The sequence below is a fragment of the Bombina bombina genome, chromosome 5, assembly GCF_027579735.1.
Source record: "Bombina bombina isolate aBomBom1 chromosome 5, aBomBom1.pri, whole genome shotgun sequence".
NCBI lineage: Eukaryota > Metazoa > Chordata > Amphibia > Anura > Bombinatoridae > Bombina > Bombina bombina.
In genome coordinates this window covers 433,377,593-433,394,738 of record NC_069503.1, presented here as the reverse complement: position 1 = coordinate 433,394,738, position 17,146 = coordinate 433,377,593, and the positions used below count along the sequence as shown (strand labels likewise).

Sequence of the window (17,146 nt, the reverse complement as noted above, 5' to 3'; positions counted from 1 at the left end):
TTCTCCCTTATGGTACTCTGTTTTTATACTATTTTATAGTTGCTAACAGCTTTTAAGTCCTACTTTTGTGTTCCTTTTCCCGTCCTTTTGTTTACCTCAGAGCTGACATTTAGTCAGACAGCTCACTGCTGCATTCCTCACTGCTTGTCAGCTGTTCTAGTGGATACTTTGTAAGAGTTTTCCTCTTTCTATTTCTTCTCTGCATGTAATTATTTTTTCTCTCCACTAAGTGTACAGTTCCTAAATGTTTTTACCTCACTTTTTCCTTATTTAATTACGCACTCATTGTTGCTTCCCCAAAGCAGTTAAAAATTAACCCTTGGTTCTCCACAATTATTATTTTAATTTTTTTTTTTTTTTTAAATGTCTCAAAATGAAAATAATATGGAAATCTCTGTTAACTCTCTCAATGACAAATTGTCTAATTTTATATCCCAAATGGATAACAAAATGAACTCACTTATGGCAGTTATTAACCCTAATATTTCTGCTCCTAGGAAGTGTAAATCCAAAACTAAACATTCATTATATGCTTCCCCAAAGCAGTTAAAATCTTTAGGTCTGTCCCATCCAGACTCTCCTCCTGCACCTCTGCAAATTGCAGACAACTCTTCTGCTGGCCAACAGATTACCCTAGGCACCCGAACCCCTGATCATAACAAGAGCCGTATATCAGGGCGTATTTTTTCAGACTCTGACCTCACTAATTCTCTTTTGAAGAGATTAGTTTCTGACCTAAAGGCTCGTAAAAGACAATTTAATGATATTTCCTCTTCTGCGGAAGATTATTTTTCTGATAATGAGCATTCTAATCACTCTGATGATTTCTCCTCCGATTTTTTAAAATATAAAAGACGCAAAAAAGCCCATCATGATAATTTACCCCATAAAGATTTTTATTTTAATTTATTTATTTTTTATTTATTTTTTTTAATTATTTTTTTTCTTCTAGATTCCCTTGGTAACCCATTAACTAAGCCCGATGAATTACAGTATCCCCTTTCTTCTGAAGTTTCCCTCTAAAGATATTTCAGATTATATGGACCATTAAAAAATCTGCTAGTTCTAAACTTATAGCGGAATGCCCCAGACCCTCTCTCCCAAATGCCCAAGACCCCCTCTTGGTCCCCAAGGATCTAATTTGAAAAAAGGTTCTGACCTGCTCCTTTGGGCCTGTCAAGACAAACTTTTAGACACTACTGGTCCCATAGCAAAAATGCTTGATTTAACAAAAGAGGCTATTGTCTCCAATTCTTCGCTAGACCCTTTCGTCATAAGAGAATGGATTTTAAGGTCTGTAGCCTTTCTGGGTAATGCTAACGAAGCGATCGTTGCCGAAAGGAGGAGAAACATCATTAGAAGGTTAGACCCTAAGCTTTCTGATTTTTTCACTACCCAATGCTCCACCGATACTAATGGTCTACTTTTTGGAGACACTTATTTATTCAAAATGAATAATTTTGCCAAAACTTTTAATACATTGTCTAAAAGGAAATCAACTATTAAAAAGACCCTTTTATACATAGTTTAGTGTTTTTTACAGGGCCCAGAAAAGAAGGGTCAGTTTTCCCGGCCGCTCCAATTACAACGCATTCAATCCAAGGTCCCAATATTATTACTCCAATCAGTACCAAACACAAACACAAAACTCCTCATTTTTCCCCTTAAGAGGTCGTTACTGGCCATCAAGGTCTTTCAGAACCAGAGGTCGTTCCAGAGCTCACTCAGGTAAATTTCTTCTTCCCCCCTTTTTACCTTTTTCCCCCAACAAAATAGGTGGCAGACTCACTGTGTTTTTCCACAATTGGCAACTTATCACCTCAGATCCCTAGATTCTGAAAACCATATCTGGAGCCATAGTAGATTTTGTCAAAAGCCCTTGTCAATTATCTCTTCCAACTCCCATAAAATTCTAAAATCTAGACAAATGAGCCATAGATTCAGAAATGTCATCTCTGGCATCAAAACAGGCTATAGAATTGGTCCTCGGGACAAGAACAGTTACATAAGCAACGTATTCCTGGTCAAAAAAGAAGAATGGTCTCTTTCTACTGGTGATCAGTCTCAGAACTTTGAATGCCTCTGTCCTTTATCAACACTTTAAAATGGAGGGCATACATCTTCTTTGAGATTGTCTCCAAGATCGAGATTGGTTGGTTCGTTTGGATGCTTATCTGACTGTTCCCGTCCATCAGGATTTCAGGAGATTTTTTCGCTTCTATTGGAACAACATCCTTTGGCAATTTACATGCCTCCCATTCGGTCTTTCCTCTGCCCCATGGATTTTTACAAAAATTCTGAAACTAGTCTCAGCTTGGCTAAAGTTCAGAGGTGTTCGTATTATCATTTATCTGGACGATATCCTCATAATGAATCAAGACCATTCTACCCTTTTATCTCATCTCAACCTCACCATCTCCCTCTTAGAAAATGTGTGTTTTCTCATAAACAGGAAAAAGAAAATCAGCTCTTACTCCCTTTCAAAATCTGACTTTCCTTGGTTTCCAAATAGATACCATTTCCTCTATCCTCAGTCTTCCTCAAGACAAGATTTCCAACATAAAGAAATAAATTTTGCTTGTGCTCAAAAGACCTTTCTTCCCTCTGAGACTTCTAGCTTGCATCATTGGCCTTCTTTTCTCCTACATCCAGGCAATATTTCCTGCTACCCTCCACTTCTGAAGTGTCCCTTCAAAGTCTGAAAATTCACTTCTTTCACAAAGTTCTTTCTTATTCACATCCTATCTCCCTCTCTCATGAGGCGTGTCAGGAATTCAACTAGTGGCTTCTCAATATGGATGCATGGAACGGCAGTCATCTTTCGGAATGCTCCAGACATCATTATAGAGGCGGATGCCAGCAATTCTGGCTGGGGCACCCGTTGTGGTTCTTTTATCACTGGTGGGAAAATGGACAAATGCGGTGAGAAATCTTCACATAAATTGCAAGGAACTTCTTGCGGGTTCTTTTGCAATATGGAGTTTTGTTCGAAACTCTTCTCCTTTAACAACATTTCTGCCGTGAGATATCTGAACTGCTTGGGTGGAACCAAATCCAAAGCCCTTTCAGAGATCACAAAAGACTTTGTCCACCACTGTCTGGACAACAAAATCTCTATCCAGGCCGAATACATTCCTGGTGAAGAGAAAAAGAGAGCGCCTCATAGTGCAGATATCTCTAGACAGGTGGGAAGATTTAGTATAAACCAAAAGACAGGTACTCACAAGTGGAGTGGCACTTTTCGTTAAAAAAGTGCATACAGGCAGGCTGACATTCTCAGCAGTCAGCACGCTGACCAAAGCGATAAGGTGCTGGTCTCTCGGTGTCTTACGATCCCAGGACAAAATTCCCAAACTCTCCTTTGTTGGATGCCGTACTCGGTAAGGTGTTTGTTTGTTTATTCCAGTTGGAATCGGAACCTCTTAAGCAGTGGTAAACAGTGTGAACTGTTATAAGGCTGAAGTATGCGTCTCTTTGCACAAGAAAATAAAATGAAACTCAATCCAGGCTGAGTAACTGGAAAAAAGGGGTTTTATTTTTGGAGCTGATAACGCGTTTCTCGGCCGTTAGCTCCTGGCCGTTTCATCAGATCAATTACATACATTGTTAACAGGTACATTTAAAAAGGTGTACATATCACCTGATTGGATAGAGCAGGACCAATAAGCATATTGGTAACATTGTTGCAAAGAGACGATTTTGTTAGACATTCTTCTAAGTGGCTGAATGGAATAATTTCTAAAAGATGTAACAACAATAACTAACTGGTTGGATAAAAACATATGTCTATATAAAATATCAAATAGGAAATATTGTTAAAAACATATTAAAATTGTTTAGATAAATTTATGTCCAAAAATTTTTTTTTGTCTTAATCGAAAAGCGAGAAAAACGGAAAAAATGGAAAAGGCGAAAAAAGCGGAAAAAAAATCTGCAAATAACCCAGATTATTTTTGTTTGCTGAAAAAGATGTCTGCGCTATTTAAATATATATATTTACTTAACGTATTTGCCGATATCTGTGAGTATATAAAAAACTCAACAAGATAGGTTTATTCTAGTTCAATAGGTGCTGGTTTTTTATATTTGTTCCTTAATCCTAGAAGTAAATAGGGACTTAGTGTTTTGTCTTTTGGGGAGTTTTTATGTGAATGCTGAATATAGGCAAGGTTTAATAACGCCTAGAACAAATGATTTTCTACATGTTTATATCTTAGTATGATCTATAGAGAACAGTTGTTTGTAATGATGTGATAGAGGATGAAAGTAATTATGGCTACCGATGTATTTGTATATATGATATTAACATCTTTTATGTTCAGTATATGTAATGGACGCCGAAAATGCAAATGAGACAGATGTGCTATTAATTGAAGGCAGCTAGATCTAAATTGGAGTTGAGGCCTGCTGGATACAAAGTTTTAAGTTTGTGTATCCAGAAAGTCTCACGTTGTCTGAGTGAGATCATTCTGTTATAGTCTGTGGAGGGGGGGATGAAGTCTATCGGATAAAATTTGAATATGGATGGGTTGCCCCCATGTTTGTGGAGGCAGTGTTCAGGTATACTGTGTTTGATAGTGGTCTTTTTACAGTTCTTGCAATTGCGCCAATGTTCCCCCCAGCGTGTCCTAGCTTTCCTGGAGGTGCGACCCACGTATTGTACCCCACAAATGCATTCTAGGACATATATGACATAACTGGAGTTGCAATTGAAAAATCTAGTTATTTCAAAACTTTCTCCTGTTGAGAATGATTTAAAAGTTTTTTTACCTGAAGTAATATATTTGCATGTTTGGCATCTCTTCATGCCACATTTATATATTCCCACCTGTTTTAGAAAAAGGTTTGCTTTTTTTGTTGTTTTCGGATTAGAAACTGTATGTTTTACTTTTTTACTGGGGGCCAATTTACTTCTTAATGTGGGCGCTCTGGTATATACAATTCGGGGTTGTTCTGATAATAATGGTTTTAGAATTGGGTCTCTACATACTATGTGCCAGTGTTTGTTCAAAATATGTTGAATTTGTCGATAATTATTATTGTATTGGGTTATGAAAAGAGGATCTGACTGTAGGGTGTTAATGATATTGCTTTTCCCAGATTTCTTCTCTAGAAGGATGTTTCTATCTAATGATCTAGCTTTGTTTAAACAGTCATCTAGGAGTTTTTTTGGGTATCCTTTGTCAATAAATCTCTCATATATGATGTTACTCTGTTGTTCGAAGGTTTCTAGGTGTGAGCAATTTCGTTTAATCCTTTCGAATTGGCTATAAGGGATATTTGCTAGCCATTTTTTATGATGGTTGCTAGTGAAATTGAGATAGCTATTGCTATCCACACTTTTGAAAAAAGTTTTTGAACAAAAAATACCCTCATTATCCCAACTTAAAGATAGATCTAGGAAATCTATTGTTTTTTCATGTATAACTGATGTAAAATTGAGACCCATTTGATTCTCATTGAGCGATGCAACAAAAGCTGTGGCTGATGTTTGATCCCCTCTCCATAGAAAGATAAGATCATCTATATAACGGCCATAGAACACCAGACTCGCCCCCATTGAGGAATTATAGATGTAGTTCTCCTCGAACATGCCCATAAACAAATTGGCAAAACTGGGGGCGAATCTGGTGCCCATGGCCGTTCCCTTGATCTGTAGGAAAAAGGAGTCTTGATACATAAAATAGTTGTGATGAAGAATGTATTCAATACATTCTAAAGTAAATTCTTTCTGTGTATTAGGCATATACTGATCTCTCTCGAGAAAGAGTGAAATGGCTTTTAGACCTAAATGGTGTTTGATGTTGGAATATAGTGCTCCGACATCACAGGAGATCCAAAGAAGGTCTCCTGTGTTAGTATGATGTTTCAATTTATTCATAAGATCTGTGCTGTCTTTAATGTAGGACGGTAAACCAATAACATATTTTTGTAACAAAAGATCAATATAATAGGATAAATTATAAGTCAGATTATCAATACCTGCAATGATGGGGCGCCCTGGGGGATTTTCTAAATTTTTGTGTATTTTCGGGAGGTGATAGTAGTGTGCTATACTTGGATTTGTTACTTTAAGAAAAAGTTTTTCGTCTTTATTGAGGATTTTCTGGTCTATTCCTTTCTGTATTAGTCTCTGGTAGCTTTTGAGAAATTGCTCAGTGGGATCTTGTTTAAGAATTCTATAATAATTGGCATCTTTTAGAATTCTATCAGCTTCTTTTAGATAATCAGAAATATTTTGAATAATGATGCCTCCTCCCTTGTCAGCATCACGTATAATGATGTTGGGATTGTTAGATAGGGAGTGGATAGCTTGTTTCTCTTGTAAATTGATATAAATTTTCTTTTTTGCGTTTTTTCGTGTCAACTTCTCAAAATCTTCCAGAACCATACTTTGATAAATCTCTATGTATTGATTAGATCCTAACACAGGTGAAAAGGATGATTTTGTTTTAACACTTGTGTGTATAAAGCCTTCATATAAATGTGTAGCTAGATTGTCTATTGAACTGGTAATGGTGGGTGTATTGTTCTTGCATTCCATGTTGTCTGTAAGTATACACAGTGTATCTGTGTTTTGCAGGTTTTGTTTTTTTAAGGTTTTTGATGTGAAATATTTTTGTAATGCAAGTTTTCTTGTAAATCGGTTAAGATCAACAAAAAGGTTAAACAGTTTATGTGGATTTGGTGGGCAGAAAGATAATCCTTTTTGTAAAACTCTTTTTTCATTGGTTGTGAGTGTATGGGAAGATAGATTAAAGATCCCTTTCTCTAGTTTTTGTAATTTCTTTTTCTTGGAGGTAAGGCCTCTGCCTCTTGAGCCTCGTGATCTATATATAGGGGTCTTTTTCTTGAATTTTGATCTTCTAGGGGAATTCGGCAATGTTGTGGGGCATTCTCTAAAAAATAAGTTGAAGATGTAGAGTTTGGCCTAATGTTTCTTTCATGAAAAACATCTTCTTCCGTAACTGAGGTTAAAGGTGCAAAACGGTTTGGATGTTGAAAAGAAGATGTTTTTGGGTGAAAATCATTTTCTTTTTGTTGTTGTTGATTCCTATGTGTTTCTCTAGGGGTTTGTGGTCTGTACTCATGACTGGTGGAGGGGTTATGATCTCTATGTCTATAATTTGAGTAGTCTACATAATAAGGATTGTATTGATAAGAATTATGATGTCTATTGTTATAATGATCATAAGAGGAATGTGAGAATCTGTTATATGGTGTGTCATCATTGGTTCGGTTTCTCCTAGGATATGTATTGTAATTGTCGTATAATTGATTTCTCCTGGGGTATGTATTGTAATCTGGATTATGATGTCTATTATAAAATCTATTATTGGGAGGAGGAGGATTATTTTTTGTGTAATATTCAGAATGATAATGTCGAGGTGGTTGTTGTTCTTTATTATAATAGTGGTGTGTAGGTTTGTGACGGACAGTAGTCCATGTTTCTTTTCGTTCAATATTTTTGTTTTGTGATGTAAAGTTTTTACTATTTGTATGATTTTTAGGAGTATCAGAAATTGTAGTCTGATTATTAGAATCATGGTCTGAAATGGCAGTTTGTGTGGTATTCTTTTCTTGGCGATTATAATTATATACTTGGTCTTTGATGTAGTCGTTATTATCCCTCTCTAATTTTTTCTTTTTGGACCAAACCAGTTCTTCCTGGTATTTGTCTGTACGTTCGTACATCTTTTTCAACAAACGATCATAGTCAGGGTTTTCAAGGTGTTTAGAAAGTTCTTTTTGTATTTCTTCTATTTTGTCTCCACATTGGTTAGATAGATCACGTCTATGTTCTATTAATAATTTGATAATCTCAAACGAGCAATCGTTGAGAATGTTATACCATTTTGTCATAAGTTCTGTATTCTCCTTAAAGGAGCAATGTTTAAGGATACGTAAACCTCTCGGTATCTGTTTGAGGTCGAGATATTTCTCTAGTGTGGTTAGATCCCACCAATGTCGGTGTTCTTTTAGTATTTCTTCTTCTAGAATGTGAAAGAGATCTTTCATAGGTTTGTTTAGATCTGAGTCACATTCCATAGAAATGGGGGCAGATTTGTCAGATAAACTGAAAATTGATCTTTTTTTCTCTCTTTCCTCTCTAGACATCATATTGAGAGATCAAGGGAGAAAAAAGAAGAAGTAAATGATAATAATAATAATATCTAATAGTTATATAAAATAGTTATATAAAAACCGTATTTTTTTATATTTTTATCCTATTGGATGTAAAAAGCAACAATGTAGGCGTGGGTGAAAAAAAGGGGGGCTTTGGTGTCTAAATAGAATAGTACTAAAATGTTTAAGGCTGCACTCCTATGTGTCTACCGAGACCAAAAATCTAAAGGAAATATATATTATTGAATATAGATAGGGGGCGCCATATAGAAAATTTCTTAGAGAAAAGATATGTTGCTGAGTACTGAAAAAATATATTTGGAAAAAATCTGTGGAAAAAAGTGTGTATCTATGTGGCAGAATTTTTGTTATAAATAAACAGAAATGTTTCAAAGCTGAGGTGGTGTTTGTGTTATGTCTCAAACTTTTTGGGTTTGCATTATTTTATAATCATTAATCACCGTTTTTTTCACTTGACCATTTACCGTTATTTTTTATAAATTGCATCACATCACCAAGTTTTATAAGCACTACCATTACCATTATCAATTCCACTATATTCTACCTCAGAATCACTTACCTGTCTGAGACATAACACAAACACCACCTCAGCTTTGAAACATTTCTGTTTATTTATAACAAAAATTCTGCCACATAGATACACACTTTTTTCCACAGATTTTTTCCAAATATATTTTTTCAGTACTCAGCAACATATCTTTTCTCTAAGAAATTTTCTATATGGCGCCCCCTATCTATATTCAATAATATATATTTCCTTCGAATACATTCCTGGCCTCTCCAATTTTGCCGCAGACTGGAGATCTCCAGCGATTGGAAATTACTTTTGGAAATGTTGCTCTCTCTTTCCTCTCTGAAAGGTCCCTTTGTAATAGATCTTTTCACTTTTAGATCCAACTTCCAAATGAGACCCTATTTCAGTTGACGTCTGGACCCAGAGTCCTCTGCAATAAACGCGTTTCTCCAAACCTGGCCAATTCAATACACCTATTCCTTTTAACATGATTCTGAGAACCCTCCCTCATCTTCAAAGATACCAGATCTCCCTTCTCCTGATAACTCCCATTTGGCCAATCCAATCCTGGTACCCCTCTCTTCTGGAGCTCTCCTTCCTTCCCCCTCTTCTCATCCCTCAACTTCCCAATCTTCTATTAGATCCTCTAGATCATCCTCATCCCCTCCTTCTGGATGGATCCCTCAACCCTGGACCCTTGAAGGACTTTCGTAAAGGTCTAAATCCCTTCTTCAGGAATCATGGCCTCCTGGCACCAAAAAAGCATACCTTTCAGCCTGGTCCAAATAGTCTGGCTGGTGTTCACAAAGGAGTTTGGATCCAATTTCCGCTAGTCATTAATGATCGTCCTATTGGTCGTCACTCCCATATTTGCCACCTTCTCAAAGCCATTAGAATCAAGAATCCTCCTTCTTCAAAATACTATTTTTTCTGGGATGTAGATCTTGTCATTTCCTTCCTGCTAAATTGTCCTTCTAATCCTAATCTTTATCTCAAACAACTCTCAGCTAAATTGGCTACCCTTCTATGTCTCCTTTCCTTCCACAGGGTTTCAGATGTTAGAGCTATTGACATCAATTCTAAAATGGTTTCTCCTTTAGGCGTAACTTTTATCATTTCATGTAGAACTAAAACTCTTTCTAAATATTTCTTCTATCCCTTTTTCCCTGCCCAACACAATCTTTGTGTTGCTTCTTGCCTCAAGGAATACAAATCTAGAACCTCTTCTTTTAGATCCTCTTCTTCCTCTCAACTCCTAATTTCCTTTCTCCCTCCTCAGAAACCTGACTCCTAGTCCTCTATCGCTAGATGGGTAAAATGGATTCTCTCTTTGTCCAGAGTAGAGGACTCTTTCTCTGCTCACTCTGTTAAAGGTGCTTTAGCTTCCAAAGCCTTTCTCAAACCCTCCTCTCTACAAGATATTTCAATGCAGCAGATTGGTCTTCAGAATACACTTTTAAGCAATTTAATTTAAACCAATTGTTAATGCTGCTTCCTCTCTACTTACTTGATTTACTTTTGCTTTAAACTAGCAAAATAGGAGTATCTGTGCTTGTAATAAAATTCTGATTATCCTAGCTTTGTGAAGGAATAATCTAGATTTTATTAAAGACACAGAGACAAGTATTTTCCCTCCCTCCTCTTCCTTCTCATAGGTTTATTCATATTTATATGGAAGTTGTTCTTAATATTTTTGTTTCTTTTCCAGCTCCCTCAATCTAACTTATTCCAGGTCAAGCACCTCAAGGACTCCAAGTTCAAGCCCATAAACCTTTGTCCTCTTCTTCTATCAATTGGGATGTTCATCTCAAGATACTTCAAGTTATCTTTGTTCCGCTCCAGTTCCTGTTCCAAGATGTTTTCCTGGTTTATCTTCTGGATTTGTTGCATCATCTTCAGTGGATTTCTCAACATCCTTCTTCCTTTCCTTATGAACTTTCTAACTCTTCGCATCAAAGAAGAAAGAGGAGGAATTGGGACTATGTGAACAGTATATGGGCACTATGAGTATACTCATTGGCTACTCTCATCAGCTCATTTGCATACAACCTTTTCATTGGTTTTTCTCATTTTCACTATATTGTTCAACTTTTTCTGTGTTTTTTGATGTGTTATTTCTGTGAAAAGCTGCATAAGTATTAAAAAGAATGATTAGCAAAATACTCGTCTCTGTGTCTTTAATAAAATTATTCCTTCACAAAGCTAGGATAATCGGAATTGCACTTTATATTGGCTGTTTTAAATAATTTTTGTTTATATTTTAAATACATATTTTTAATATTTGCCATGGGATACTGTTTGACTATCAGTATAAATATAGACATGTGCTGCAAATAGAGCTAGTTTTAGCTCTGCGCCAAATGTGTAGTGATTTCTGATTTCATTTAACACCTTATACCATAAAAAATTACACTATTGTATATTTTTTCCTTTTTTTTGAGGACATACATCTCACAGAACTGCCACTGTTGAGGAATATTTATATGGACATATCCTTTTGTTTTATATTATTCACAATTATCGAGTGACTTTTTGTTATATTAAATTTCGATTGACTCATTATTTTAATGTATGTTTGATGTGTTTTGTTATACATATTTTCAAAGATTAACACATTACTTCTGATTTTTCTAAAGCCCCAATATTTTTTGCACTACAATAGAGCTCCCTGCACTCTCCATTTAAAGTATCGGGGGCGCTAATAAATGTTGACTCAAGATTACGCATTTGCATTATTAATTGCACTCCACTTATTATCTAGCCCTAAGTATTTAAAGGGAGAGTCTACTCCAGAATTTTTATTGTTTAAAAAGATAATCTCCTTATTACTGATTCACTAATTTTGCATAACCAACATGGTTATGTTACTATACTTTTTACCTCTGTGATTACCTTGTATATAAGCCTCCGCAGACTCCCCCCTTAATTCAGTTATTTTGACAGAAAAGCATTTTTGCCAATCAGTACCAAGAGAACAAAGCAAATTTGATGATAAAAGTAAATTGGAAAATTGTTAAAATCGCATGCCCTATCTCAATCATGAAAGTTTATTTTTGACTAGATTGTACCTTTAACCTCCTCAAAAACATATAACTAAAGCACCAATGTTAAACAGGACATACTCAGATAGACAATCAGCATGTGTGTTAGGATCATCTTAGAATCGTGACTGGTGCATGACTAGAATTATTTGTTTATTTTTATGCATCTTATTTTGCACTAATATGTCCTTTTAAGCAATCAAATAATAAGGGTGATATTAGCACACATAAAGGGTTAGCCAGAATGTTAACTTAGAAAATCAATAGCATACACTTTCTAATGACTGAATTATTTAAAGGGACATAATGCTCCAAAAAGAAAATGCTGTTTAACCTCAGCAGAGGGGGTTAAAGTCAGCTCCAGATCAGCAATGCTCTACTTATCCAAAGCTTACCATGGCTGCTGAGATAATCAATGGTGGTATATGCACCTAGCCGCCAATCACCTACCATGTTAAGTTCAGGATTGTCAAAGCATTACTGCTCTGTAGCTGGCTTTACCTATGTGTTGAACCAATTTGCAGGCTCAAAAATATTATTATATAGCTAACCAATATTGCAATAAGAAAATGCTTTAACGCTAGATAATTTTATTATTGCAGTTGTATGTCCCTTTAAATAATACTATACATGAAATTGCAGCCATTTAAACCTATGTCATGTATATCATAAAGCAACTATGCCACTAAAAATAAATACATTTGATGGCAAATCTTTTAAACCACCACATAACTAAATTAGACTTATTTTACAATTACTACTTAGTATACTTCATAATAACACAAAACTAAAACACTGTAGCTAACTGTACATATACACATAGTACACTTAAAATATTTTTTGCCAATTATGTAAAAGAGAAATAAAGTAGAGTATAAAAGACACTTACCGCTGTCATGTGGATCAGTGCATGTGTTCCTAACAAGTCGTTTTTTAATCGACTTCAACTGACCAAAATTTTCAACTGTATATTTTTTCTCTGAAGTTCCAGCAATTTCAAGAAGCTGTGTATGATCAATTTGTCCCACTCCTATAGCATGTACATCTATTCCTTTATTTCTGAGATTAAGCGCAGGTTGCCCAACTTTATCCTGGGAATCTCCATCAGTTATCACAAGCAATATTTGAGGTACACCGTCATTAATTCGACTGTTTGCAGATGGACTAAACATGTTTTCTGTTAGTTGAAGAGCAGATCCAATAAGAGTATTACCGGTTATTTGCTTGATATTGTCAATTTGTTTCTTTATGCTCACTTTGTCCACATATGTTTTGAGATTAAATTGCAGCTTGTAGACATCACTGTATTGTGCAACACCTACATGCACTTTGTTAGGACCTACATCAAAGTCATCCACAACAGATATCATGAAGGTCTTCAGTTCATTAAAATTATCAGATGAAATGCTAGAAGAACCATCAATCAGGAAAACTAAGTCAGCTTCTTGGACATCACACACTGGAAATATAAAAAATATGTATTTTGTTTAGAAAATGTAACTCATGAACATGGCTGCTTATAATATGAAATTAATTGAATGAAGATCATCATCAATAATTAAGAGCATTCAGTGTTGAAGAGCATGTACAAATACTAAACATTTTATGATACCTTAACATATGTTTTATAACCATCAATAACAGTGTGGTGGGTTTTTTAAGATGTTAATAAATTTTGGTTCTGATTTTTGATACTATAGGCTTCATTTATTATGCAGTGGAGTCTGATTTGTAGTCATGTGATCACTGTTTCATAACCTATCTGCCACCTCAGAGGTGCCAGAGGCAATCCAACCCTGGACTTCAATGGACAGGCTCTGTGATTGGTCACGTAAGAGTAAGAAGCAGTACTAAGTGGGAATTTTCTCCATCTAATGATACATGGTCCAGTATCTTTTGCTGTTCTAACCAAACACCACTTATCTTTGTTTATCTACTGTATCTATACTAATTAATCAATCAACGCTTTGTCACAAGTTAACACAATGCTAAATGTTACTTTTTTATTGGCACAGGGAGATGGGGTGTATATCTGAATAACAATTTGTTTTTGAAAATTGATTATTAAAATGCATAACCAACATAGTAGTTATCAGCAATTTACCTCTGCAATCCAAAGGAAATGCATACAAAATTAATAGTTTAGAATTGTAATCTCCTTAGAACAATTTTCATTGTTTGCAGTCAAGGGCCAATAACTAATCAGATGTACATGAACTATTAAACTAATCACTGTTTAGAGTATTGCAGGTTCAAGTTTTTGAAGTCTGGCATATGTGCCTCAGCCTTTCTGGGGAAAGTAAAAAAAAAATTATAATTACATGTATAATTATACATAGAGGCTGATTTACCAAGTGTTCAGGCTCACTGGAAACAGCAGTTAAGAAGCAACGGTCTTAAGATCGCTGCTCCTTAACTTGTCCGCTGCCTCTGAGGCTGTGGACATCAATCCACCCGATAGTATACGATCGGATTGATTGACACCCCTGATAGCGGCCGATTGGCTACGAATCTGCAGGGGCAGAATTGCACAAGCAGTTCACTAGAACTGCTTGTGCAATGTGAAATGCCAACAGCGTATGTTGTCGGCATTCAGCGATGTCTGGTGGACATGATACGCTACAGCGTATCATGTCCGCCAGACATTGATAAATCGGCCCCCTATTATGGGAAATTCAAGTTTGAGTTTTATGTTTTTTAAAATATGTTTAAAAAAACTTTTTTGCTAATAATGTCCCTTTAATATTGACTCATAAAGCAATTTGTCTCTATGATTGATCTTTCCTACAATGACATCAGTGATACTAATCGTCATTTGGAGGATGATTTCACACCACCATTTTTTCCCTTAAATTAAAATATTTGCAACTAACACAATTTATTGTAAATTACAATTTGGTTCATATTATTAATTAATTTATAACAAGTTTTCTACATGTGAAAAATAGAATAAAAAAATAAATAAATGTCAATATATAACTGAAAAAGAATGACTATAATAAAGCTAACCTGTTGAATTGCACATTGCCTCAGATATATTTACAAATATGTCCTTTAATCCATTAAAGTTATCTACTAGGAACCATTGTCCCTTGGATCCTGCCATTGTTATCAGTTCTTCTGTTTGGGCTTTATCTATTCCAATTGCATAGATGATAATTCCTAAATCTTGTAACTCTTTTGATTTTTGATTGAGTGAATCACGGTCGTGAGACTCCCCATCAGTCAAAACTATAAGAATCTGGGGGACTCCTGAGCTTTGGCGACTTCCATGTTCCCCTCTGAAAAACGTCTTCGAAAAATCCAGAGCTTCAGCTGTGTAAGTGTTGATTCCTTTGACTACTTTATCATCCTTTTCAATAGCCTGTATAATGCTCTGTCTGCTTTCATGCTCATTCAGGTAAAATAGCCCTGTTGGGTCATCAGCGTATTTAAGTGCTCCAAACTGTACTTTATTCGGGCCAACATCTGATTTGTTTACTAATGATATAATAAAATCCTTCATTATACCATATTCTGTAGGATCTATGCTGCCAGAAGAATCTATTACAAACACAATGTCTGCCACTTCTATTTTACTACAATCTGTAGGAATAAAACAAAAAAGTATAAGTTTAGCAGAAGTTCATCTTTAGAATTAAATTAGTTTCTAATATTTTCAAAAACACTTGAGCAAGGGGTGTACATTTCAGGTAAATGCATTTAGAACAGTATTTTGCTAACCCAATCATTAATGTAAAAGTATATAAAAAAAACATTCTCTGTTCCATTCTATATAAAACATTGTTGGTTGATTTTGTATAATGTTACTTCAGAGAGTTTGAATATGCTATAACGGAAACTTTCTCATCCAACTACAAAATAAAAAGTGACATCTGTGATCAAGCCAGGTCCTTTTGTTGTAGAATGTGCTTGTGTCTTTAGCACTTTATGATGCTCGCAACAATGTTTGTGACAATGGTATACATTGTTGTAACACTGCTCCAATATAAAGCAAAAGAAACATGCACACTTGAACTCCAATGAGCCTACTTAGGTTTACTCTTAAACAAAGGATATCAAGAAAACAAAGCAAATTTGAAATAAATTGGAAAGTTTATTTTGTTTTGTTAATTGCATGATCTATCTGAATAACAAAATTTAAATTTTGACTTCACTGTCGCTTTCATATAACAGGCCAACTCTTAACCCTACATGTGCAGTAGTACATTTTTAAGTTACTAACAAAAAAGTAAATACAATTTTAATGCAACTCAATAAATTATTTAAAAAGATTTACATGGATGTTTCTTTATTTCCTCTTTATTATAGTCTATATAAAATAAAAATAGTTTTATTTGCTATGTTATAAAATATGTCACACAGCTGGCCTTTTTATAAACAAATTGGAAAATATATTTTCATGATTGCATACTGTGTTTTATTCCTATCCTTTTTTTCTTCCTGGTTCTATATTATTTTTGAGGTTCTGCAGGACTCAAATAGTATTCCTAAATTGTACAATGCTTTTTTGGAAGTTGATTTTTTAATGTATCATTGATAAAAATGTATTCTTTTTTTTAATAAGAATGTGCTATCTGTTGCAATACCAATGTGTTAAATATCTGCATGCTTGCTCATTTTTTATTGGCTAATCAAATGTTCTGTTTTTAATTGTTTATTTCAATATCTGATATATCTATATCTATAGATTCATTCAATTTATTTTTTTAACAATGGATATAATATACCATAATTAAGAATGCAAACCTTCATAGGGACTGCATACTCCAAAAATCAGCTCATCTTCTATAGTCTTCAGTGTATCAAATGATTCAATGTAAAATACCTGTTCAGGCCTTCCACTAATTTCAAATAGCTGAGATTTATTTGCATTAAAAATCCCAACAGAATAAATAGTAACACCACTGTTTCGCAAAGATTCAGCTGGGGTTTTCACTTCATCATGTGCTTGACCATCCGTGATGAGTATAAGAAATTTTCTAACTTTGGGTCTTGCACCTTTGGGCTGTGTGAAGTAATCAGACACAAATTTCAAAGCATTTCCAGTGTATGTTGTCTGACCAAAATAGCCCATATTTTCTATGGCATTCCAAATGCCACTCTTGGTCGTGTGTGTGTCTAATTGAAACTCTGCTTTACTGTCATCACTAAACTGAACAGCTCCAAATTGTACTTTGTCACGTCCAACCTCAGTTTTGTTTACCAACTCTTTCATGAATGCCTTCATTTTATTGAAATTTTCCATTCCTATGCTTCCAGAACTGTCCACCAGAAACATAATATCGGCTTCCATTTGTTTGCAAGCTGCAAGAAAACAAGAGAGGAGATATTAGAAATCCAATAAAACATATTCAGAATGAAGGTGAAAGAAAGAGATGGCAAAACTGAGAATGGGAGAAAGTAAAATTAGAAGAGAGAAACAATATTAATTAAAATAGTT

The 17,146-nt window shown here is 35.0% G+C and overlaps 1 protein-coding gene across 1 annotated transcript in view; it reads right to left on the bottom strand.

Moving 5' to 3' along the window:
* COL6A6 (collagen type VI alpha 6 chain) overlaps positions 1-17,146 on the bottom strand; it is a 308,945-nt gene that overhangs the window by 238,817 nt on the left and 52,982 nt on the right. The window contains exons 7-9 of the mRNA XM_053715748.1: positions 16,453-17,010; positions 14,713-15,288; positions 12,593-13,162 (exon numbers count right to left, since the gene is read on the bottom strand). Coding sequence (XP_053571723.1) covers positions 12,593-13,162; positions 14,713-15,288; positions 16,453-17,010 — 1,704 coding nt within the window. The remainder of the gene's footprint in view (positions 1-12,592; positions 13,163-14,712; positions 15,289-16,452; positions 17,011-17,146) is intronic.